Source organism: Piliocolobus tephrosceles, chromosome 21 (genome assembly GCF_002776525.5).
Source record: "Piliocolobus tephrosceles isolate RC106 chromosome 21, ASM277652v3, whole genome shotgun sequence".
Lineage (NCBI taxonomy): Eukaryota > Metazoa > Chordata > Mammalia > Primates > Cercopithecidae > Piliocolobus > Piliocolobus tephrosceles.
In genome coordinates this window covers 30440609-30465800 of record NC_045454.1, presented here as the reverse complement: position 1 = coordinate 30465800, position 25192 = coordinate 30440609, and the positions used below count along the sequence as shown (strand labels likewise).

General features: G+C 37.7%; 1 protein-coding gene across 1 annotated transcript; it reads left to right on the top strand.

The window, feature by feature from the left end:
* Nucleotides 1–2436: 2436 nt before the first annotated feature.
* On the top strand, nucleotides 2437–9988 carry LOC111529519 (putative zinc finger protein 730). The gene is given in 6 exon segments (XM_031934717.1): nucleotides 2437–2557; nucleotides 3365–3460; nucleotides 8463–9484; nucleotides 9486–9516; nucleotides 9583–9732; nucleotides 9735–9988. Coding segments are annotated over 6 exon segments (1587 nt in total). The 5' UTR covers nucleotides 2437–2523.
* The last annotated feature ends 15204 nt before the right edge of the window (nucleotides 9989–25192 follow it).

Genomic DNA, 25192 nt, shown 5'->3' with positions numbered 1-25192 from the left:
ACCTTTGCATTAACAGGTGGTCCCAGAACCTGTTCTGTTTGGATTTCTTAGGAACCGGGCAGTGTGGCCCACATTTGTATTACTGTAGCAGAAATTGCTGGTGTCTGTGGCAGGGGAGGACACCTGAGGACAGGAAAGGAGAAACTTGTATTTTTACATCTGTGGAGCAGCTTGTTGTTCCTGATTATCTTCTGTTATAAAGGACAGAAATGGGTAGAATTTTTCTGTATTGGTCCTGCCTACGAGTGTGGTGGTAGCAGGTAAAGATGTGGTGCTTACATCTTTCAAGGCATATTCTCCAGATGCAGATGTAATTTTTTTCAAAAATCTCATCTGAGAAGAAATTCCAGAGAAAGAGGAGAAGATAAAAAATGGATTTTTTGCCGGGCGCGGTGGCTCAAGCCTGTAATCCCAGCACTTTGGGAGGCCGAGACGGGCGGATCACGAGGTCAGGAGATCGAGACCATCCTGGCTAACACGGTGAAACCCCGTCTCTACTAAAAATACAAAAACTAGCTGGGCGAGGTGGCGGGCGCCTGTAGTCTCAGCTACTCGGGAGGCTGAGGCAGGAGAATGGCATAAACCCAGGAGGCGGAGCTTGCAGTGAGCTGAGATCCGGCCACTGCACTCCAGTCCGGGGGACAGAGCGAGACTCCGCCTCAAAAAAAAAAAAAAAAAAATGGATTTTTTTTTCAGCTAAACATGCTTCGGAGTAAGAGTTATGTCCATTGTGCCTGCTAGAATGCCATGCCTTTAGTACTTGCGAGACTTTAATTCTCTACTTGTGCTTTTCCTCTTAAATGAGTTTGTTGTAACTACATTTTAAAATTCTTATAATTGTCAAGGATCTCTGAAAAATATTTCTTTCCTATGTACCAGAGCCTTCTCTACATTCTGTATATCATGGCTTCTTATATGCCATGCAGTATTCTCACCATGAATTTATAATCTGCGTCATTAAAAATGTTCCCTTTGTGGCTGTTGAACATGGGACGGTGTGGATGCTCAAGATTCCTATTGGGGAAAAGCTGAGGTTCTTCATAAAAATAAAGACCATGTAATGTTGAGTTTCTCTCTCTGTTCTCCATCAGCTCTGTATAGAAAAGGATGAAGAAAATGCTTATTTAAACAGGATGGCATTTATTACCCAGTAAGTTCTGAAAAAAATTATTAGGAGATACTTGTTCTCCAGAGTGCTAAAGAAAGACTATTTAAAATAACTATTAACTATTAACAATTATAGAACATGGGAGATATCTGTATTTTGAACTTTGCATAAAACTGATGTTTCTTTATAGTTAAATTCAGGCTGTAATTTACTTTTGGAGGGCCAGTATTACTACAGTGATGCTGTGCATCAGCACATCATAAAAATTGTCTTAGTCCAGTTTATATTAATAACTCACTTGATTAATGAAGCTCTCTGACAGATTTCTTCAATATGGAGCTCATTATTTCTCTCTTCATTAGTAAGTTTCTTTATGCAGCTGATGTACAGAAAGCATCACATGTAATCTGGCAGCTGCCCTTCTTTCTCATGTTTTCTTTGTCTTTATCTGCTTTTGGAAAATGAAAGCTCTAATGTTTGTTACAGGCCAGAAAAACTGGAAAAAAAGACCACAGACTCTTCCAATTACTCCAATTTGACAAAATAGCCTTCTTAGGCCATAAATATTGGCATCACCAGTGATCTTGGTTTTTTTGTTTGTTTGTTTTTCAGACAGAGTTTCGCTCTTGTTGCCCAGGCTGTAGTACAAGGGCACAATCTTGGCTCACCACAACCTCTGCTTCCCAGATTCAACCGATTCGCCTGCCTCAGCCTTCCCAGGTACCTGGAAGTTCAGGCATGTGCCACCATGTCTGGCTAATTTTGTGTTTTTAGTAGAGACGGGGTTTCTCCATGTTGGTTAGGCTGGTCCGAACTCCCGACCTCAGGTGATCCGCCTGCCTCAGCCTCCCAAAGTGTTGGGATTACAGGCATGAGCTACCACACCAAGATCCAGAAACTCAGGCTTTATTCCAGACCTTCTGTCACAGACTGCATTAACAAGATCTTCAGTTTATTGTACACATTAAAATTTGTGCAGTACCTTCTAACTCATTATGACTTTTCCATCTGAAAAGTTTATACAACTCTTTCTGTATGATGTAAATATAGCACTCAAATATGTACATGTTACTAGTTCATGTCCTACTTCATCATCTGGAAAAGTATCATATATACACTGATATTTTGGATCTTATGCAACTCTCTTTTCTCGGAGTTAGAGTATACATGAGAGAATATTTCTGTGTTGAAAGTTATTAGATAATTTCAGTCACCCCTATAAGTAAGACCCAGTTATCTTTACTCTTATTTCACCTTGAGTCAAATTTAAAATTCTGCCCCTGGCCACTTGGTAAATATGTGTGTGTGTTTATGTTTTTCAGGGAGCATTGACATTTAGAGATGTGGCCATAGAATTTTCTCTGGAGGAATGGCAATGTCTAGACACTGAGCAGCAGAATTTATATAGACATGTGATGTTAGATAACTACAGAAACCTGGTCTTCCTGGGTGAGGATAACCTTAATACACAATTGCTAATATACCTTATAGGTTTCACTTATTTTTGTAAAAATGTTATGCTTTCAGATCCCGGGTTGTTTGTTTGTTTGTTTGTTTGTTTTTTGTCTTCAGGATTTGTCCATGTAGAAAAGAATTTCAAAATGTTTTATTTTGACCTTTACTTTCCACTTTCCTGAGCTGATTTGTTTCCTTCACTCTAGATTAGGGTTAATTTTAGAAATTTAGTTGCAACTTATTATTGCCCACATCTTAAAATTTCATTACCAATACCAATTTTTGAATTAGTACAAGGTAGTTAAATTAAGAACCTATAAAAGTAAAATATTTTAAAATATTTAGCAATTTTTCTTTATTTTTTAAATTTTTTTATTTTTTTGGAGACAGAGTCTCTGTCATCTAGGCTGGAGCACAATGGCACAGTCTCAGCTCACTGCAACCTCTGCCCCCTGGGTTCAAATGATTCTCCTGCCTCGGCCTCTTGAGTAGCTGGGACTACAGGCATGTGCCACCACACTTGGCTCATTTTTTTATATTTTTAGTAGAGGCAGAGTTTCACTATGTTGGACAGGCTGGTCTTGAACTCCTAACCTCACTCTGATCCACCTGCCTCAGCCTCCCAAAGTGCTGGGATTAAAGGCGTGAGCCACTGTGCCCAATATATTTAGAAATTTGTTATAAATTATTATTTTGGGGTTAATTTACTAGAATATTCCATTGCATTCTCTTTACTGAGAGCATTACTAAGTTGGTAATTGGAGAATATGAGCAAAATTCATGTTATTTTTCATAAAACAGGTATTACTGTCTCAAAGCCAGACCTAATCACATGTCTGGAGCAAGAAAAAGAGCCTTGGAATGTGAAGACACATGATATGGTAGCCAAACCTCCAGGTAGGTGAGAGTAAATACAATAGACAAGACTGATAAGAGATCTACAGTTTAGAAAAAAAAAAAAAGTTTTAAAAATAATTTGGGAAGCTGTTTTACAAAGGAAATTGTTTCTGTTTCTTTTTATTTATTTTGCTTTAAAAAAAATTTTTTTTCCTCTCACATAGAAGCATCTTTTGCTTTATCTTTATTAAATCTCTAAAAATTCTTCTTTCCCTTTGGTAATCTTACTTTAAGTTTACAGTGAGAGTCAAAGTCCATTTCATGGCATATAATAGACTGCACAATCTGACTCCTTTTCCATTGTTTCTGGAAACACACAGATATTTGCATAATTTTGAGAAACTTTATGTCGAACTATTTTTATTTTATTTATTTATTTATTTTTGAGACGGAGTCTCACACTATCACCAGGGCCAGAGCGCATTGGTGCAATCTCGGCTCACTGCAACCTCTGCCTCCCAGATTCATGTGATTCTCCTGCCTCAGGCTCCTGAGTAGCTGGGATTATAGGCATGCACCACCACACCCAGCTAATTAAACTATTTTTTAAGTTCTCTTTTTGCATTATGGCTGAAATGTGTGAGAGTAGTGGTTTCTGTTTCATTTGTTATTTATTTATTGCTAATTTTCTGCACATTCCATGCTGTTTTACTACTATAGTTTTGAAATATAGTTTAAAATTATACAGTATGATGTCCTCTTGCTATTTTATTTCTTTCAAGATAGCTTTAGCTATTTAAAGTTTATTGTAGTTTTATGTAAATTTTAAAATCGTATTTTCTATTACCTTAAATAACTGGAATTCTGATGGGAGTTTATTGAATCTAGAGACACCTTAGATGACAAGGTACTTTGGCCTGGGCACGGTGGCTCACACCTGTAATCCCAACACTTTGGGAGGCCAAGGCGGATGGATCATGAGGTCAGGAGTTCGAGACCAGCCTGGCCAACATAGTGAAACCCTGTCTCTACTAAAACTACAAAAAATTAGCCAGACATTGTGACAGGTGCTTGTAAGCTACTTGGGATGTTGAGACAGGAGATTTGCTTGAATCCAGGAAATGTAGCTGGCAGTGAGCCAAGACTGTGCCACTGCACTTGATCCTGAGCAAGATAGCAAGACTCTTGTCAAAAAGTAAAAATAAAAAATAAGGCACTTTAGCAATATTTATTCTTTCAATTAATAGACAAAATATTTTTAAATTTATTTGTGTCTTCTCTAATTTTTTTAATTGACCTTCAGTGCTATGTTTAAGCTATGTTTAAGTGGAAGCATTGAGAATGGGCACAATATAATTGTGCATTGGTCTCTGTGGATTTTAAGAAGCAAACCCCTCTTCAAGTTTTTATAAACTGGCTTAAAGATGTAAAGATATTATTTTGTTGGGTGCCCAGGGTGATAGAATGCCTTCTGGGCTTGTAGTGGAGAGGGGTTGTAGCTTGGTCACAAGGCTGCTGGGTCTTCACTAGGGTCCAACTTTAGTTGACTTGTTACAAGGGGCTTGGGTAATTGTAATTCCCATTATATTTTTGGCAGAGTGAATATCCTTTAGGACTTTGCTCTGTAGGGTAAACACTAGGGCAGGTTTCTGCAGTTGGTTATACATATATGGTGGGCTTTATATCAAAATGTAGATGAAAATGGCTTTCACTGGGTACCAGAAAGTATTTCCCCAGGTCTCTGTGTGGGTTTCCATGTAGGTAGAACTGACCATGAACTGTGGCTCAAAGAACTGGAACTGAGTCATGGAAGTGCTTCAGGGAAGACAGTAAGGACCAAGGTCTGCAGTCTTGTCTGCGTGGCTATAAATGAGTGTCTTTCTCCAGGCCTCTGAAAAGGCAGGACCTCTTCCAGTCCTTGGCTGGGAAGAGTTTTGGATGGTTTCCTGAGTAGCTGGGATTACAGGCACCTATCACCACGCCCAGCTTATGTTTTTAGTAGAGACGGGGTTTCACCATGTGACCCACGCTGGTCTTGAACTCCAGGGCTCAAGCAATCCACCTGCCTCAGCCTCCCAAAGTGCTGGGATTACAGGTGTGAGCCACTGTGCCCAACAATTGGTTTAATTCTGTAACTTTGTGATGTGTGTTTAAATCAGAAACTATAAATCCTCCAACATTGTCCCCCCCCCCATTTTTTTTTGAAGATTGCTAAGTACTTTATTGTCTGTTGAGATTCTACATAATTGAGGGGTTGCTGTTCAAAAATGCAATGAGAAATTTGAAAAACATTGCAGTAAATCTGTAGATTACATTGAGCAGGATGGACATATTTACAATATTAACTATTTCAGCCTTTCCACAAGAGCACGCTCAAGAATGTGTTGTTTAATTTTTATATATATTTGTGAATTTTTTCATTTTTTTCCTCTTATTATTTATAGTCTCATTCCATTTTGGTCATATAAAGTAATTTATAAAATTTTAGTTTTAAAAAATGTGGTAAACTTTTTTTTGGCCTAGGAAGTTGTCTATCAAGGAAAGTGTTCTATGAGCTACTGATAAAAGTGTGTATCCTAAGGTTGTTGAGGGGTGCCCTCTATACCTTTGTTAGGAATAATTGTTTTATACTCCCTTCAAGTTGTCTGTTTTCTTACTAATATTCTGTCTTGTTTTATTTTTATTACAGAAAGTGCAATATTAAAATATACTGTAATTATATTGCTCTCTATGTGTTTCTGTCAATATTTGCTTTATATGTTTGGAGCCCTAATGTGAGATATATGTATATACACACACACACAGAGAAACAAACACACACACACAGAGACATATGTGTATATACAAGTGTGTCATAGGCTCCCAGTGAATAAATCTATAATTTTTTAAGGTCTTATTTTGTCTCTTTAGAGTTTTGACTTCAAGTACATTTTATAAAATATGACAGTTTTTGACTTAAGATGTAGCTTGCATAATATTATTTTGGCCTCTTCTGCTCTCATTTGATTAATATTTGTGTACTTCCATCTTGTCTGAAGCAGGAGAATGGTGTGAACCCCGGGAGGCGGAGCTTGCAGTAAGCCGAAATAGTGCCACTGCACTCCAGCCTGGGTGACAGAGTGAGAATCCGTCTCAAAAGGAAAAAATATATATATATTTAATGCGGTATATTCATTAACAGATGTTTATAATAATTGCTCTGCTTTTATCTTTCAAATTTTAGAGAATAATTTTAAATGTTTTCTGCACCATTATGATAATGCTACAAATTCCTTTTTTTATGTATGTGCATATTTTTCTCAAAAAGTAATTTATTTTTATTTGATTATGTGGTATTTTCTTGAATCCTTTTATTTTTCATTTAAGGAACTGCTTTCAGCATCTTTTATATGTTTATGCAGTTTTATAAGTGTATGCAGTGCCAATATACCTTTTCAGAATTTGGCTATTTTGGAACATCGTTTTTTCATTTTTCAGGACAGATTTGCTGATGGTATTACCCTCACTTGAAAACTATTTTTTTTTCCAGTACTTTGACTACATCACACAGTTTCTGGCCAGCAAAATTTTTGTTGACAATTCACTGGTTATATCATAAGACCATGTTTGTATATGACACATCAGTTTTATATTGCAGCTCCCAAAAATGCTCTTTCTGTCTGTGAGTTTTGAAATTGTGCTCATATATGTGTTATAAATATCTTTGTATGTATCCTAGTTTGTTTGTTAAGCTTTTTCATGTTTACATTATTTTTCTTACTGAGGGATTTTTCAGTTTTTATTTCTTCTTGTATTTTTTACCCCCATAATTTCTATTTTTCAAATTTTTTCAATATTTTGTTCTTATCTTCATTTTTGATTTTCTGTAGTTGTCTGTGTTCCTGTTTCATTCATTGAATATTCAATTTTGAATCAATTTTTAAAATTAATGTGTACATCTTTTCTGTGGTTTCCTTCTGAAAATTTTATATTTTTGATGGAATTACATTGCCCTGTTTTGTGTACACTGTAATCTTTAATTGAGATTTGGACATTTAAAAAAGCTACCCATCACAGTCTTTATAATGTAGTTCTGTCCTGACATAGTCTAAAAACAATCATTTTGACTACACATTCTGGGAGTCTCTCAAACATGTTCTTACAATGTGTCTTGTCTAAAATTTTGTGTTTGCTTTTAGTTAAAGGAGTTTATTTGTGTTTCTTCTTAAAAATCAGTAGGCCAGGTGTGGTGGCTGGTGTCTGTAAACCCAGCACTTTGGGAGGCTGAGGCGGGCGGATCACAAAGTCAAGAGATCGAGACCATCCTGATCAACATCGTAAAACATCTCTACTAGCAATACAATAAGTTAGCTGGGCGTGGTGGCATGTGCCTGTAGTCCCACCTACTTAGGAGGCTGAGGCAGGAGAATGGCCTGAACCCGGGAGACAAAGGTTTCAGTGAGCTGAGATTATACCACTGCACTCCAGCCTGGGTGACACAGCAAGACTCTGTCTCGAAAAAAAAAAAAAAAAAAATTGGTAATCACTTGCTACATTTGTTCTCTGTGATACCACAGTCTCTCTGATGCTGTAAAACTTAGTTTTTGTCTCAGCAGGCTCATACTGTCATTTTAAAGTATACCACCATTTCTTTCAGAACCTTTTGTCATAAGATACAGAAACCAGTGTCTAGAAAAACCCCTATCAACCAGAAATAAAGATATATGTGCCAGTATTTTACTTGTCTTTTAAAAAGGAAATCAGGAGTTGGCAGTTTACCTCTAAAGTCACTATGTTAAAATGGAGGGGAGGAAGAGCTCTGTTGGGTAAAATGTAACAGACTTTCTTTTTCCTCTATATAGCTCTTTGCATTGTGCTCACCTGGGGCACCGTACACACTCAACTTACTTTTTTACAAATGTACGTTGGATTTTTGTTATATTTATATATTTATGAAGAAATTAGGGCCTGTGGTATTTTGCTATGCCATCTTGTTATGTAGTTTGTGTAACTTTATAGGTTAGGTTTATAAACTATACTCAGTCTAGTACATGGAGTAATTTGTAATTTTTATTTCTTTCAGTTATATGTTCCCATTTTGCCCAAGACCTTTGGTCAGAGCAAGGCATAAAAGATTATTTCCAAGAAGTCATGCTGAGACAATATAAAAGATGTGGACATGAGAATTTACTGTTAAGAAAACGCTGTAAAAGTGTGAATGAGGTTAAGATGTACAAAAAAGGTTATAATAGACATAACCAGTGTTTGGCAACTACCCATAGCAAAATATTTCAATATGTGAAAGTCTTTCATAAAATTTCAAATTCAAACAGACAAAAGATAAGCCATACTTCAAAGAAACCTTTCAAATGTAAAGAATGTGGAAAATTATTTTGCATTCTTTCACACTTAGCTCAACATAAAGAAATTCATACTGGAGAGAAACCCTACAAATGTGAAGAATGTGTCAAAGCCTTTAATGAGTCCTCAAACTGTACTACACATAAGAGAATTATTGAGAGAAAACCCTACAAATGTAAAGAATGTGGCAAAGCCTTTAACTGGTTTTCATATTTTACCACATATAAGAGAATTCATAATGGAGAAAAACCCTACCAATGTGAGAAATGTGGCAAATCTTTTAACCAATCCGCAAACCTTACTACACATAAAAGAATTCATACTGGAGAAAAACCCTACCAATGTGAGAAATGTGGCAAATCTTTTAACCAATCCGCAAACCTTACTACACATAAAAGAATTCATACGGGAGAGAAACCCTATAAATGTGAAGAATGTGGCAAATCATTTAACCAGTCCTCAAACCTTACTGAACATAAGAAAATTCATACTAAAGAGCAACCATACAAATGTGAAAAATGTGGCAAAGCTTTTAAGTGGTCCTCAAACCTTACTAAGCATGAAAGAATTCACACTGGAGAGAAACCCTACAAATGTGAAGAATGTGGCAAAGCTTTCAACCAGTCCTCAAACCTTACTACACATAAAAGAATTCATACTGGAGAGAAACCCTATGAATGTGAAGAATGTGGCAAAACTTTTAACCAATCCTCAACCCTCACTACACATAAGATAATTCATTCTCGGGGAAAAAATCTACAAATGTAAAGATTATGGTAAAGCCTTTAGGTGGTTCTCACACTTTGCTAGGCATAAGACAATTCATACATAAAATTGTAAAGACTGTGGCAAAGCTTTTAAACAATCTTTATACCTTACTACACATAAGATAATTCATGCTGAAGAGAAACCCTACAAATGTGAAGAATGTGGCAAAGCTTTTAACCAGTCCTCAAATCTTAGTAAACATAAGGTAATTCGTACTGGAGAAAAACCTACAAATGTAAAGAATGTGGCAAAGCCTTTAACCAGTCTTCACACCTTACTACACATAAGATAATTCATACTGGAGAGAAACCCTACAAGTGTTAAGAATGTGGCAAAGTGTTTAACAAATCCTGTATTATTAACAGACATAAGATGATTCATATCAGAGAGAAACTCTTAAAACCTGAAAGTTGTAACAATGCTTTTTACAACACCTAAAACTTTTCCAAACATCAAAGACATGCTGGTGAGAAATTCTAGAAATATGAAGAATGTGACAAAACCAGTGCATTGTTGTCACATTTAATTGTAAGGTGATTCATACTGGAGAAAACTTCTACAAGTGTGTAAAAAGTGGCAAAATTTTTAACCAATGCTCACATTTTATTGCACAGGACAACCTTTATACTTGAGAACAAATATACAAATATAAAGAAAGTGAAAACTATTAATATCTGCTCACATCGACTCAACATCAGAGTTCATAATGAAATCATTAAAAGTGCAAAGTTCAAAGATTAAAAGTTCAAAGATTTTTCAGAAAACATAAGCCTTTACACTTCAGAAGATGATTTTGAAGACAAACATTAAAATATAGAGAGTTATAGTAACTTTACCTATATCACAATCTTATTGTACTCATTTTATACTAGAGGCAAACCCTGAAGCCATTGCTCAAACTTTGTTCAACATTAGACAGAGAATTTGTATTAATGAAAAACTTTCCAAATGAAATAGATTTTGAAAACATTTTTTTTTTCAAAAACTACAGCTTAGAAAACTTCAGAGAGTTTATACTAAAATATATTTTTGCAGATGCAATAAATAGAAAAAAATTTAATCCAAAATTAAGTCTATGTAAGTCCAGGCACAGTGGCTCACACCTGTAATCCCAGCACCTTGGGAGGCTGAGGTTTTCATTTCCATAATAATAATTGACAATGATAATTTCTTAATGTATCTACTGGTCATATGTATGTACTTTCTTGAAAAATATTTATGCCTCTTGCTCATTTGTAATAGTTATTTGTTGTTTGTTGTGCAGTCATTTAAGTTTCTTATGTATTTTTGATATTAACCCCTTGACACATGTATGATTTACAAATATTTTGTTCCAATTTTTAGTGGACTTACCTTGTTGATTGTGTCAGATTCTGTGCAACAGCATTTTAATTTGTAGTAATCTGGCTATTGTTTTTCCTTTTTTCCCTGGGATTTTGAGGTTAAATTTAAAAAGTCACTGCCCAACCAATGTTATGGGGCTTTTACTCTATTTTTTGTACTAGTTTCCAGTTTTCAGGCCTTACATTTAAGTAATTTATTTTGAGTGGCCAGGCACGGTGGCTCATGACTGTAATCCCAGCACTTTGGGAGGCCAAGGCAGGCAGATTACCTTAGGTCAGGAACTCGAGACCAGCCTTGCCAACATGATGAAACCCCATCTCTACCAAAAATACAAAAACTGGGCATGGTGGCACCCACCTGTAATCCCAGCTACTCAGGAGGCTGAGGCAGGAGAATCACATGAACCTGGGAGGCAGAGGTTGGAGTGAACTGAGATCACACCACTGCACTCCATCCAGCTTGGATGACAGAGTGAGACTCTGTCTCAAGTATTAATCATAATAATTTATTATGAGTTTTATGAGTTGGTTTTCATATATGGTGTGAAATGATAGTCTCATTTTATTACTCTACCTGTGGCTATAACATCTTCTCCGTGCCATTTATTGAAGACACTGTCCTGTCTCTAAGAAATAGTCACCGTTATTTAAAATCACTTAGCCATAAGTAAATGGATATATTTCTGGTCTTATTTTTTTCCTCCTCCATTGCCCTATGTGTCTGTTTTTATTCAAGTACAATACTGTTTTTGTTACTATAGCTTTACAGTATGTTTCAAAGTCAGGTAGCGTGATATCTTTCCTTTTTTTTTTTTCTTTATTTGGCTATTCAGGGTCTTTTGTGGTACTACATAAATTGTAGATGTATTTTTAAAAATATTATGTCACTGGTATTTTCATTGAGATTGCATTATATCTGTAGATGATTTTCTGTAATACAAATATTTAACAGTATTAATGCCAATTCATGAATAAGTAATATTTTTATTCATATATTAATTTCTTTAGTGTTCTTTAAAGTATGATGTAAGGTGTTTCAAATTTTTGGTTAAATTTATTTCAAAGTATAGTTATAGTTATTGTAGATGGAATTGTTTTTAAATTCATTTTGAGACAGTTGTCACTACATAGAAATTCTGACTTTTGGATGTTGCTTTTGTATGCTGCAAGTTTAATAAATTTGTTCATTCTAATAGGTTTTAGTAAACTCTTAAGCTTTTCTTTACTTATGATTATGTATAGAGATAAAATATTATACAGGAATAATTTAACTTTTTCTTCTCAACTGGGTGCTTTCGATTATATTCTTCAATGTGTCTTTCTTGGACATTTAGTACTGTGTTTAGTAAGACTGAAGAAATGGCACATTGTTGACTTGTTTTAGATCTTAGAGTAAAATCTTACAACATTTCCCTGTTTAGTATGTTATTAGCTCTGCATATTTTGTTATACGTGACATTTATTGACTTGAGGTGCCTTTTTCCTATACCTAAATTTTTCAGAGATTTATTATGAGGAAATGTTGAATTTTGTCAAGCATTTATTCTGCATTTATTTAATTTTTAAAATGTAAGATCACAATGAATTCTATATAAATTCAAAAATTTTCAAAAACTACTATGAACATCTCTATGCATGCAAACTGAAAAATTTAGAGAAAACTGATAAAGTTTTAACTACGCCCAGCTTTCTAACATTGAACCAGTAAAAAACAGAAGCCATGACCAGAGCAAAAATGTATAAAATACATGATGACATTGAATAATAAAAAAACTATCAATCATAAAAAGCCCTGTGTGATATAAAATTATAGCCAAATTTTACCATATATACAATGATGAGTTGGTACTAAGCCTACTAAATATATTACAAAATATCAAGATGGGATTCCACCCTAACTTGTTATATAAAATCAGTATCATCTTGATAGCAAAATATAGTGAAGACACAACAAAAAAGAAAACTACAAGCCAGTATTTTTATAAATGTTGAAAAATATTATTCGTGAACTAATAGTAAACTGAGTTTATAAGTAAATCCAAAAGTTATTTTGCCACAATCATGTGAGCTTCATTCCATGTAAGGATGTTTTTTCACATGCAAGTCATTAAGTTTTCTTCACCGTGTAAAGATAAGCCAAAAATTAAATGATTGACACAATAGATGCAGAAAAAAAATTCAAGAAAATTTAATATTGATTCATGAAAATATTCTCAACAAACTAGACATTGTTGAAACATACTTCAAAATAATAAAAGCCATCCATCACAAATCTTCAAGCCACGTCATACTGAACAAGCAAAATCTGGATGTATTCTCCATAAAAATAAGACAAGTATTTCCACTCTAAATAGTTCTATTGAACATAGTTCTGACAGTTCTAGGCCGGGTGTGATGGCTCTTGCCTGTATTCCCAACACTTTGGAAGGCCAAGGTGGGCAGATCATCTGAGGTCAGGAGTTCAATACCAGGCTGGCCAAGATGGTGAAACCCTGTCTCTACCAAAAATACAAAAGTTAATCGAGTGTGGTGATGCATGGCTGTAGACAGGTATTTGGGAGACTGAGAAGGGGAAATGCTTGAACCTGGGAGGAGTAGGTTGCAGTGAGCTGAGATCATGCTACTGCACTCCAGCCTGGGTGACAAAGCAAGTAAAATTCATAGAGAAGAACAGGAAAACTCAAATAGCCAAGGCAACTTTAGACATTAAAAAAAAAGAAAAAGAAACCCTGAAGGCCTCCCACTACCAGACTTTAAACTGTACTAAAAGCTACTGTAACAGTATAACATGTTTCTGGTACAAAAACATACATATAGACCAATGGAAAAGAAGAGAGAGAGACTTGAAAAAAAGCTACACTTTTACAATCAACTTATTTTTGACAAAATCAACAGAAATAAAGGAGAAATAACTCCTATTCAATAAATTGTACTACTGGGAAAACTAGTTAGTCATGCAGAAAAAAAATGGACCCCTGTCTCTTCCCATATAAAAATTATAACTCAAGATGGATTAAAGACTTATCTATGAGTCTTGGAGCTACAAAAATTCTAGAAGAATACGTAGAAAATACTCTTTTAGACACTGGCCTCTGGTAAGAAATTTATGAATAACACCTTAAAAGTGAGTGCAAATAAAAATCAAAAGGCTGTGCACCGTGGCGCATACTTGTAATCCTAGCACTTTGGGACACCAAGGCGGGTGGATCACCTGAGGTCAGGTGTTCAAGACCAGCCTGGCTCACATGGCAAAATCCTCTCTCTACTAAAAGTACAAAAAAATTAGCCAGGCATGGTGCCTTGTACCTGTAATCCCACCTACTTGGGAGGCTGATGCAGGAGAATCACTTGAACCAGGGAGACAGAGGTTGTGGTGAGCTGAGATTGCACCACTGCCCTCCAGGCTGGGCAACAGAGCAAGACTCCATCTCAAAACACTAAAATAAAAATAAAAAATGGCATCTAATTAAACTAAAGACCTTCGGCACAGCAGAAGTAATTCAACAAAGTAAACAGACACCATACAATATGAAGTAAGATATTTGCAAACTACATACAACAAATAATATATAGAATTTATTTAAAAATTAATGTAAAAACAAATGATATGAATAGATACTTCTCAAAGGAAGACATAAGTGTTTCCAGTAAACATGCCCAAAATGTTCAACACTCCTAATCATCTTAGAGATGTAAATCAAAATGAAAATGTGATACCATTTCATACCAGTTAGAATAGCTATTATTAAAAACCAGAAAATAACAGATTTGAAGTTGTAGAGAAATGCCTATCTTTATAGATTGTTGGTGGGAATGCAATAAAATTTAACCACTGTGGAAAGTAGTTTGGAGATTTCTCAAAGAACTATAAATAGAATTGCCATTTGACCCATCAGTGCCATTATTCCCAAAAAGAATAAATTTTCTTTGCCAAAAAGGCATCTGTACCCACATGTTTATTCTAGCATGATTCACAATAGCAAAGACAAAGAATTAAATCTGGTACCTATAAACCTTAGATTGGATATGAAAAATGAGGTACTTATACACCCTGCAATACCATGCAGCCACAGAAATGAATGAAGTAATGTCCTTTGCAGCAACATGAATGCAGCAGATGGCCATTAATCTAAGCAAATTAACACAGATCAGTAAAACAAATACCACATGTTCTCACTTAGATGTGGAAGGTGAACATTGGATGCACGTGGAAACACAGATAAAATCAATAAACACTGGGAATTCTAAAAAGATGGAAGAAGAAAGGGAGACAAGCATCAAAAAACTACTTTCTGGTGTGATGTACACTACTTGGGCAATGGGATTATTAAGTATCCAAACCTCAACACCATGCAGTGTACCTATGCTACAAATCTGCACGTGTACTCCCTAAATCTAAAACAGAAATAAGATGTTTTGTAGTATAATATTATGTTTCTTTAGCTCCAAGTTAATGATCGGAATTAGCAGTGTAAGACAGAAGTATTTACCTCCTAAGGCATGGGGTAAATGTTTTTATACCAGGTCTCCCACGTTTTGTAAGCTATCCTCTCTGAAAGCTCTTTGCTTATAGCTCAAGAAGTGTTTTATTCCCAAGTGTGCAGCTGAAATAAATGACTATCTCTATTTTTTTATGTATTAAGTGTAGACAAGAATATATTGTTAGTTACTCTCCTCTTTTGGGGGGAAAGTGGTATGTGGTTTAATCACTTTTATTTTTAGAATGAATCGTTTTTTTAAAATGTGAGGCTATGAAAATAATGTTAAATTCTTGAATAAGGAAAATAAAACATTTTTCTTAAGCATAAAAGTCTTACGGCCAAACCCCAAGAATGATGAAACCGAGAGTGTGGATTAAGACCACACTGCTGCAACCATTTCATCACACTCATTCTGGTAAAAACAAAATAATAATGGGTCAGAAGGAATTTTTAGAATACTTTTTTGATTCTATCGCAGTGTTAAATTTTTATTTGTCTTTATTTGCTATATAGAAGTCTGTACTTCAGCAAAGGATGCCATGAATTTCTAGCTAACATGCTCACACATATATTCTCCCTAGAAAAGTTCTGCTGTGTTTACAAAAAATGTGGAGCATTGATAATCTTCCTTGTGCTGCTATGTTTGTATAAAATAAAAAGATTTATTCAAGTCTGACTCTGCAAGTAAAGCAGAGTCAACCATGAGTTTTCTAGTTTCAACAGCCACAGCCTCTGAAATTTAGTGTAATGTCCAGTATGAATAATGATGGCATTTCAAAACTGAGAAAAAGAAATTGATAACTTTATATTTTTAGTTTATCATTTAGTTGATAAAAATTTAGTTTCTAAATTATATGTTAAACAACTTGAACATGCAGATACCTAAAAGATTCATTTAGATGATAGTACTACTATTTAATAGCCTATAATTGTGTATCACATTTGCCGCTTTGGGCTTCCTGGAAAGCAGTTATTTAGCTTCTACATGTAAATGGAGAAAAGGCTTTCTATAATCCTAATCATACAGATCTTTTAAGATACTATGTGTAGATTTGAATAAAATTCATAGGTTTTTAAGTAAGATAAATGTTAATAGATTTTTTTCTGAAACCAACATTTTAAGTGACTGATCGGTAATTTCAATCTATTTCATTTTATTAACTGAGAAGACAAATTATTTAATCAAAATAAGTATTCTTATATTACTCTTCCTGAAACTTTCAGAAACTAGACAACTCAATGGATTATAATGTACATGAGGACCACAAATATTGTATATAATAATAGGCTCATTCTTGCTCTCTTTTTTTGCCCAGGCTGTTGTGCAGTGGCACAATCTCAGCTCACGGCAACTTCCACCTCCTGGGTTCAGGTGATTCTCCTGCCTCATCCTCCCGAGTAGCTGAAACTACAGGTGCATGCCACCACACCCAGCTAGTTTTTTTGTATTTTTAGTAGAGACAGGGTTTCACCATGTTGGTCAGGCTGGTCTCAAACTCCTGACTTCATGATCCACCCCCATCAGCCTTGCAAAGTGTTGGGATTACAGGCATTAGCCACCACGCCCGACCCATTCTAGATTTTAATATAAAAAACATAACATATTTCAAAAGTAAAATTGGTGTCTGGCTTTTTCAAGTCATGAGAGGAATACCATTATTAGAATCCATTTACCAAAGTGCGTTAGGCTTAGTGATAAGTACTTTAAACCAAAAATCAAGTTCTACCTACTATCTAAGGGTAAAAAGAAGTAGTTTAAAAATTCCTATGTATTTCTACGACATTAAAAAATTAAAAGCCAAAATGTTAGGTTAGGAATAAAAACAAGCATTGTGTGAAATGATGGTAAGCATAATGATTAAAATTTAAACTCAATATTAGGTGGTGCTGTAGCAGGATAAGCTGCAGACAAAACCCCTCAGACACCGAGTTAAAGAAGGAAGGGCTGTATTCAGCCAGGAGCTTTGGTAAGACTCATGTCTCCAAAAATGGAGCTCCCTGAGTGAGCAATTCCTGTCTCTTTTAAGGGCTTACAACTCTAAGGAGATCTGCATAAGAGGGTCGTGATCCATTGAGCAAGCAGGGGGTACATGACTGGGGGCTGCATGCACCCGTAATCAGAACGGAACAGAACGGGACAGGCATTTTCACAATGCTTTTCCATACAATGTCTGGAATCTATAGCTAACATAACCAGTTAGGTCAGGGGTTGATCTTCAACCAGGCCCAGGGCGTGGTGCCGGGCTGAGTGCCTGTGGATTTCATTTCTGCTTTTTAGTTTTTACTTCTTTCTTTAGAGGCAGAAATTGGGCATAAGACAATATAAGAGATGGTCTCCTCTCTTACTTCTCCCCTTTGAGAAGCTCACTCAATAGTGGGGGTTCTCACTTTTATTCTGACCACCCATGTCTTCTTGCAAGATAGATTGATAGTGATTTATATCATACACTTGTGCTGAAGCATTTTGGTGAACTAAGGTAGTGATGAAACCTTCTATCATTTGAAGAAGTACAGGTAGAAAACAAGGGAGCAGTATGCAGGTTTCCATTACTGTTATAACTCCTATTATAAGAGTTTTAAATCTTTTTAGTGCTGGGAACCACTTTCCAAACATGGCCCCAGGATTAAATCCATGCTGCACTTGCACAGGCACATGTGCCAGTTTTGTCATTTCTAACTATGTCTTCAACTACTTGACCTTGATCATCTATGGGTAGACAGCTATTAGTAAGGTTAAATTTTCTACAGACCCCCTCCTTCAGCTGCTAGCAAGTAGTCAAGAGCCAATCTATTTTGATAGACAGCATTTCTCATCAAGTTTCTTGCCAGGCCAGAATAGTCAAGGCTCTGCTGGTCTTATTAGTGATTATTTTTAAGAGAGCTTGTAACTGTATGATTTGGATGAGCATGTAAATAGGTGTCGGGTATCCCCACAAGCCATCTTGTGCCCAAGTACCAGGCCCATAATATTGTACAATTCTCTCAGGGTGCCATTCATTATCTTTCCTATTTTCTGTAACTGCGTCTCTTTTTGCGGGAAGCATAGACCGGGAAGCCCAGGAGTTCCCCTGTCTGTATGGGCAGTAGGAATAAAGATAGTTTAATAGTGCCAATAACACAACTACCTGCCCACTATTTGGGTAATTTGGCATAAGGTCTTTGCCCACATATCCAATATAATCCAGTGGGGGCTGTCCAGTCCTGGTGGGACTCTGGGTGGGTCCACACAGTTTGCAACTTTGGGAATTTTTTAAATGGATTTTTCTTAATATGGTTTGAACTATACTAGGTGACACTTTTTGTAGTACTATTATACAGTTTTTGCCCAAGGCAGCTGAGTCTTCCCACAGGAAGGGTGAAGTCCTTCCCCACTCTTGCTATACAGTATTGTCTAATGATTGAGGCTTTTAGGACCCAGAAGTTATCAGGGTGATTCTTTTGAGCTGGGAATTTATCAGGAACTGGGTCTGTAGGTACTAATTCTCAGGCTTCCCATGGCCATTGATCTCCCATTACAGTTCCTCCACATATGTAACGTGAAGTGACATTGAGAGACTGGGCTACATGCTCGGCTATTGGCAAAAACAAAATTCTTGTTTTTCCTGGAATTTCTGGTGCTGGCACATTCAGTTCATCATAGAAAGTTTGAAATACTGGCTCAGGAGAGCGTTTATAAACTCCTCAAACCAAGATATTTACTTGAGGATCCAGTTCAGCTCCATCAGGTTCTAGGGTTACACATTCCTCTTTTTACCAGCGAGGATTAAGGGGTTGGTTATTACTAGTTCTAAGGGGTTACACTGACCACTGGTACAAGAAGGGCCACTTTTCCCTTTCTGAAGGTGGACAGGATTCTTTCCATTTTTTACCCAAGTAGCGTAAATGGCACAAGACCAGTATCCACATATATTTCCACACAGTCCTAATTCATGGCAGATGTACTTATTTTCTGCCATATAGCCTCTTTTTTTAAATTAAGAGAACCATATCCTATTCCTAACATTACTATTAATGACAGCACAGACATCAAATTTCAGGGTGACTTGTTTGGGCACCCCTTTTTCTTCTGTTTTGGCTAACAGTTTACTCGTATCATTCATGAGCCCTCACCAGTCCTCAGTCTTATTTTTAAAACTGTAGTCATGGAAGGCTCAGATGGGTCATAACACACATCAGGTTGGTCATTTCCCGGGCTACATACCTTGTATAGAATAACATTACACAAACAAGTTCTTTTTAGAGTTTCTTTTTAGAGTTCCAGTACACTTATAATAACCATAAAATAATAGGATCATGGCAACCTTTTGTCCTACCTAAGTGACTTGATGTATACACTGGGAAGAGTCCTCAGTATGAGGAAGGTCAGTTGAAGTCCTTACTGTAAACGTGCAAATTTTAAGGAGAATGAGTCCTGTAATGTGATTTCTCATGCTTCAGCTGTGCTTGGACCAGTCAGCTTCTGGGTGTGACTGGAGCAGGGCTTGTTGTCTTCTTCAGAGTCACTTTGCAGGGGTTGGAGAAGCTGCTCCCATCCACGTATAGCTCCCAGTCTACTGATGTTCAAGGATGGTCTCGGTGGTTAGGCATGCTAGAATAAACTGAGTCCAACACGTCTACATCGTTATGTTCACCTGGGCTCTCTGATACCGAGAGCAAGGGGGCGGGGTTTAGGGTGTTGTAGACTTCAATAGTTATGCAGGAATTTTCACATAGCAAGCTTTGGTACACGGTTAATGTAACATTTGTTAACCAATGATGTCCTGTGATAGTTATTAAAGTTACCACAGCATGGGGGTCTTTATATTCAGATTTTGCCCAAGGGTTAGTTTATCTGCTTCTTGTGCTAACAGGGGCGTTTCTGCCAGAGCCCTCAGACATGGGGGCCAGCCTTTGGAAACCCTGTCTAGTTGTTTTGAGAGATAGGCCACTGGCCTTCACCAGGGCCCCATAGTCTGGGTTAAAACTCCAACTGTCATTTTTTTCTCTTTCTGACACATAGGGTATGAAGGGTTTTGTTAGGTCAGGTCACCCCAGGGCTGGGGTTGACATGAGATTTTCTTTTAACTCCTGAAAAGCTTGTTGCTGTTGGCTGTAATACATGTAGTTTATTCAATCTACATTTTTATTAACTGTCACCCACCAAAATGTTGATGCAAATCCTGCAGTTATTTGATTTTAAGCTTTAAATTGATCCGGTATACCCCGTGGGACTCCAATTGCATCTAAATGGATATGAGAGTCAAAAGACCCATAGGGGCTTTTCTTGCTTTACGATGTCTTATTTTTCCTCCTTCTGGTTGATGAAATGCCAGGGTGAAAGGGACAGCGAATTGGATTAAAGTATATGTGCCACTCCAGTTATTTGGCAGAGTGCCCAGTAAAGGTCCACCACAATACCACCACACATCCACTCAGAGATGAACAAGGGCTGACTGGTTGATAAGCTCTTGAAAATTCTTAAGCTCACTGCATCCCTTCAGGTCTCCAAGGAACACTAAGTTTCCTCCCTGTCATGAGAGACATGAAGTGAACTTAGTGTTGGGAGATGGAAGCTAAGTGTCCCTCAGGGGTTGACCCACAGGGTACTGGACTTTGGGATATAGCAGAGAGAGAGCTTGGCATGACTTGTTACTCCAGGCTGTAGAATCCTGGGAAAGAGCTACCATGCAGCCCATGCCTGGTCGGCTGGAGGACCACCCTAGTGGAAAGGGGACAATCTGGGCCTCTGGCCTGCCCTGCATACAAGCATAACAATTGCTTTAGTTTAACATGCAGATGGAATACTTGATCCATTCCAACCAGTCATTTGCATCTTGGTATCCTGTCTTAATTGCTGCCAAAGTTTGTTTTAAGTCTTTAACTTCTATGATCCTCTAGTAAAATGAATGTATGATTTTAGGAAATTATAAATACACTTAGGGCATTCCATACTTGCTCTTTAGTGGTCCACAGAATGGTGGACCAACTACAGTATAAAATCCCTACATTGGGGGGGCAAGAATCCTGGATGATACTGGAGTCTTTATAGAAATTTCCCCAGATTAAATGATCCTAATTTACTAATGCCCAGTCTTAGGAGAGTCAGGATTGACAGAGGTACTTTTCTGAAGTAGAGAGCTGTCTTTGACTTGGAAAGTCCCCACAGGGTATAACAAGGCAAGCACTAAATGCAACAGTTTGAGGCAAAATTGACTTGGTTATGTTAACAACTAGATGGTCAGCAATAGAGTGAGGAAAGAAGCAAGAGTAAGAGAATAGATGAAAGAGTTAAATGTTTCTTAGCTTTAGTTTGGTAGGGTTTTCCCCTGGGACTATGGAGGGGGTGGTGCTTTCTTGACTTGGGTGTGATGAACCCATCCTTTTTTCACTATATGAACAACAGTCTTGGTGGTTAGCAGCACAAGGTAGGGTCCTTCCTAGGTTGGCTCGAGTTTCCTTTTTTTTTTCACCCTTCTTCCTCTGCCTCCCGTGTTGCTGGTGCGTCTGGCGCCCCCCCCCTTGCCCGGGTGGTTTTTTGCATTTTTGTATTTTTTTTTTTTTTTTTTGAGACGGAGTCTCACTCTGTCCCCGGGGCTGGAGTGCAGTGGCCGGATCTCAGCTCACTGTGCAAGCTCCGCCTCCCGGGTTCACGCCATTCTCCTGCCTCAGCCTCCTGAGTAGCTGGGACTACAGGCGCCCACCACCTCGCCCGGCTAGTTTTTTGTAATTTTTAGTAGAGACGGGGTTTCACAGTGTTAGCCAGGATGATCTCGATCTCCTGACCTCGTGATCCACCCGTCTCGGCCTCCCAAAGTGCTGGAATTACAGGCTTGAGCCACCGCGCCCGGCCTGAAACAAGGGACCTGTACAGGCTTCCTTCTGATGGCCAACCCACCTCTAATGCTAACCAGTCTATTTCACACAATGTTCTAAGATTTTCCTTACATGCTTTCTTGTAATTTTTCAACATAGTTCCTAGTGCATGGGCTTACTTTGTGCCTGACTCATGCTTCTTTGAGACAAAACACCATGCTCACACCACATGCACACCACAAAACAAAGAACAGTTAAAAAGGGCACACACACACTTTTAAAGTTTACACCAAACCAGAATCAAAACCAAAATCAGAGCATGCAGAAATCCAAGCCAGACAAAACCAAAAACAAAGCATCAGGCAATCCAAGTCAAGTCAAAAACAAAAACCAAAGTGCCAGTACAGGCACGCCATGGGTGATCAGGCCACGCTTCCACTCAAATGGAGTGGGCAAGTTCTGAAGACTGCTCTTAACAAGTTTCAGATGTCTGGACTCCAAGTGCCAGTTCCTTCCCAGTGTTCAGTCACTGCATTGATCCTCAATGGAGGCCTGCCACACACTGCTCTGGAGAAGCATTCCACCGGGGCAATTGCCTACCTGGGAGCCCCTCAGGATCCGCGTCACTTAACCTGGCCAGAGTCCCCAGCAGGGATGCTCCACAGGGCAGGCCTACGCTGCCTAAGGGGCTGCCTCAACCATCCATTAATCACTTCACTTCCCAGTCAGTGAACCAAGAAATGTAGCAAGACAAGCTGCAGACAAAACCCTCAGACACCGAGTTAAAGAAGGAAGGGCTTTTTTCAGCCAGGAGCTTTAGCAAGAGTCATGTCTCCAACAACCAAGCCCCACAAGTGAGCCATTTCTGTCCCTTTTAAGGGCTTACAACTCTAAGGGGGTCCATATGAGAGGGTCATAATCCATTGAGCAAGCAGAGGGTACATGACTGGGGGCTGCATGCCCTGGTAATCAGAAGAATGGAACAGAACAGGACAGGGATTTTCACAATGCTTTGACATACAATGTCTGGAATCTATAGCTATCATGACTGGTTAGGTCATGGATTGATCTTCATCCAGGCCCAGGGCATGGCAATGGGCTGTCTGCCTGTGGATTTCATTTCTGCCTTTTAGTTTTTACTTCTTTCTTTGGAGGCAGAAATTGAGCATAAGACAATATGAGGGGTGGCCTCCTCCCTTGGTGCCAGCTCTCTCACTTATGGGCTGTATGACCTAAATATAGTTTCTTGCCTCTCTGTGCTTGGCCCTAAAGCAGTACTGTGAGAATAAAAGTGCCTAAATCGTAAGGTTTTGGTTAAATTAAAGCAATTAATGCAAATACAGGTGTTAGAAAAAATGCCCAGCACATAACAAGTGTACAGGATATTTAGTAGCTTTTATTTATTGATTGTTAGATCCCTGATTGGATAACGTTCAAGGCCCCGCCCCCTCCAGCCCTGAGTGACAGAAGATGTGACCAGATGCTGGGCTGAATGAAGAGCCAGAGGGTAGGCTGCAGCCTTTCCAGGCAGAGCTTCCTCCCTGAACTGAGCCAGGCCCACCCCATTTCTTCTGGGATGAATGCTTCTGGGGATGAGCTTCTGTTTCTGGGGCTGTCAACAGAGGCACTTTGCTTCTCTCCCCGACTCCCCCATGTTATGTTATCCTCCAGCTGGCTAACATGTGCATTCTGAAAGAAATGAATATGACAGCATTCTGAAAGAAAAACAGAAGCATTCAAGATCATTTGAGCCTAGGCCCAAAACTGGCACGTGGTCATGTTCACAAGTTTCTACTGTCCTGAGGAAACAAGGACTGCCGTATCTAGGGTTTGGAAAACAGATTCCATATATCAATGGGAGCAGCTGTAAAAGCACCTGGCAAAGGATATAGGAGGGATGAAAAAATGCTACAATTTCTGCAATTAGTATCATTCTGCCTTTTTTGCATATGCGGTTTATACAACTCTTTCACATCAAGGAAGTTGTCCAAAGACCCAAAAATACTAATTGGCTGGGCTGAACCTCAGGATAAATTCTGACTCCAAAGCTCACCTACCTCCACAGATCAAATTATATTACTAGAGTAACTGCCACAGACCCTTGAAATTCTGGAAAGTGGCACTTCTGCAATAGAAGACAGATTTTTTTTTTTTTTTTTTAAGATTTGTGCCCACATAGTACTGCTTATTATTGGAAATAATCCTGTCAACAAATTGCAGAAGCACATGGTGGCTCACACCTGTAATTTTAGCACTTTGGGATGCTGAGATGGGAGAATAACTTGAGCTCAGCAGTTCAACTACAGCCTGGGCAACATAGTAAGATCCTGTCTTCATGAAAAAAAATCAGCCAAGCATGATGTTGCATGCCTGTAGTCCGAGGTACTCAGTGACTAGGGCAGAAGGATGGCTTGAGTATGGAAGGCAAAAGCTGCAGTAAGCCATAACTGATTACACCACTACACTCCAGCCTGGGTGACAGAGTGAGACACCATCTCAAAAACATTGTAGAAACATTTTGAAAGGACACAGAATAATTTGGAAAAATAGCTGAGGGATGAGTTTTGAAAATCAAAGCCCACAACAGATTATTCATGTTTGATTAGAGAATAAATCTGAAAACTTCTAAAAGAAAAACAGCTTTAGATAAACTAAAATGAAGAGAGTTTTATTGGGCAAAGAGAGATTTGCAAACTGAGTAGCCTGTGGATCCAAAGTAGGCTCTGAAAGACTCCAGCACGGCCACATGATGGTGAAAGATTTATGGACAGAAGAAGCCACGTGACATCAGAAAATGGAAATGAAATACAGGAACAGATAGATTGATTACAGCTTGGAATTTTAATTATTTAAACATGGTTTGAACATTTGACATCCTTTTGCTGGTCAAAACACAGTGGTTGGTACAAAAATCAGGACAGTTTATTTACACATTCAGTTAAGTTTCAGTTTACTATGTAAACAAAACAAAACAATGAAATATATTGACCAAACTTAAACATGAAAGGGGGTAGCTAATTTAGAGTATATATATATATATATATATTTTTTTTTTTTTTTGAGATAGA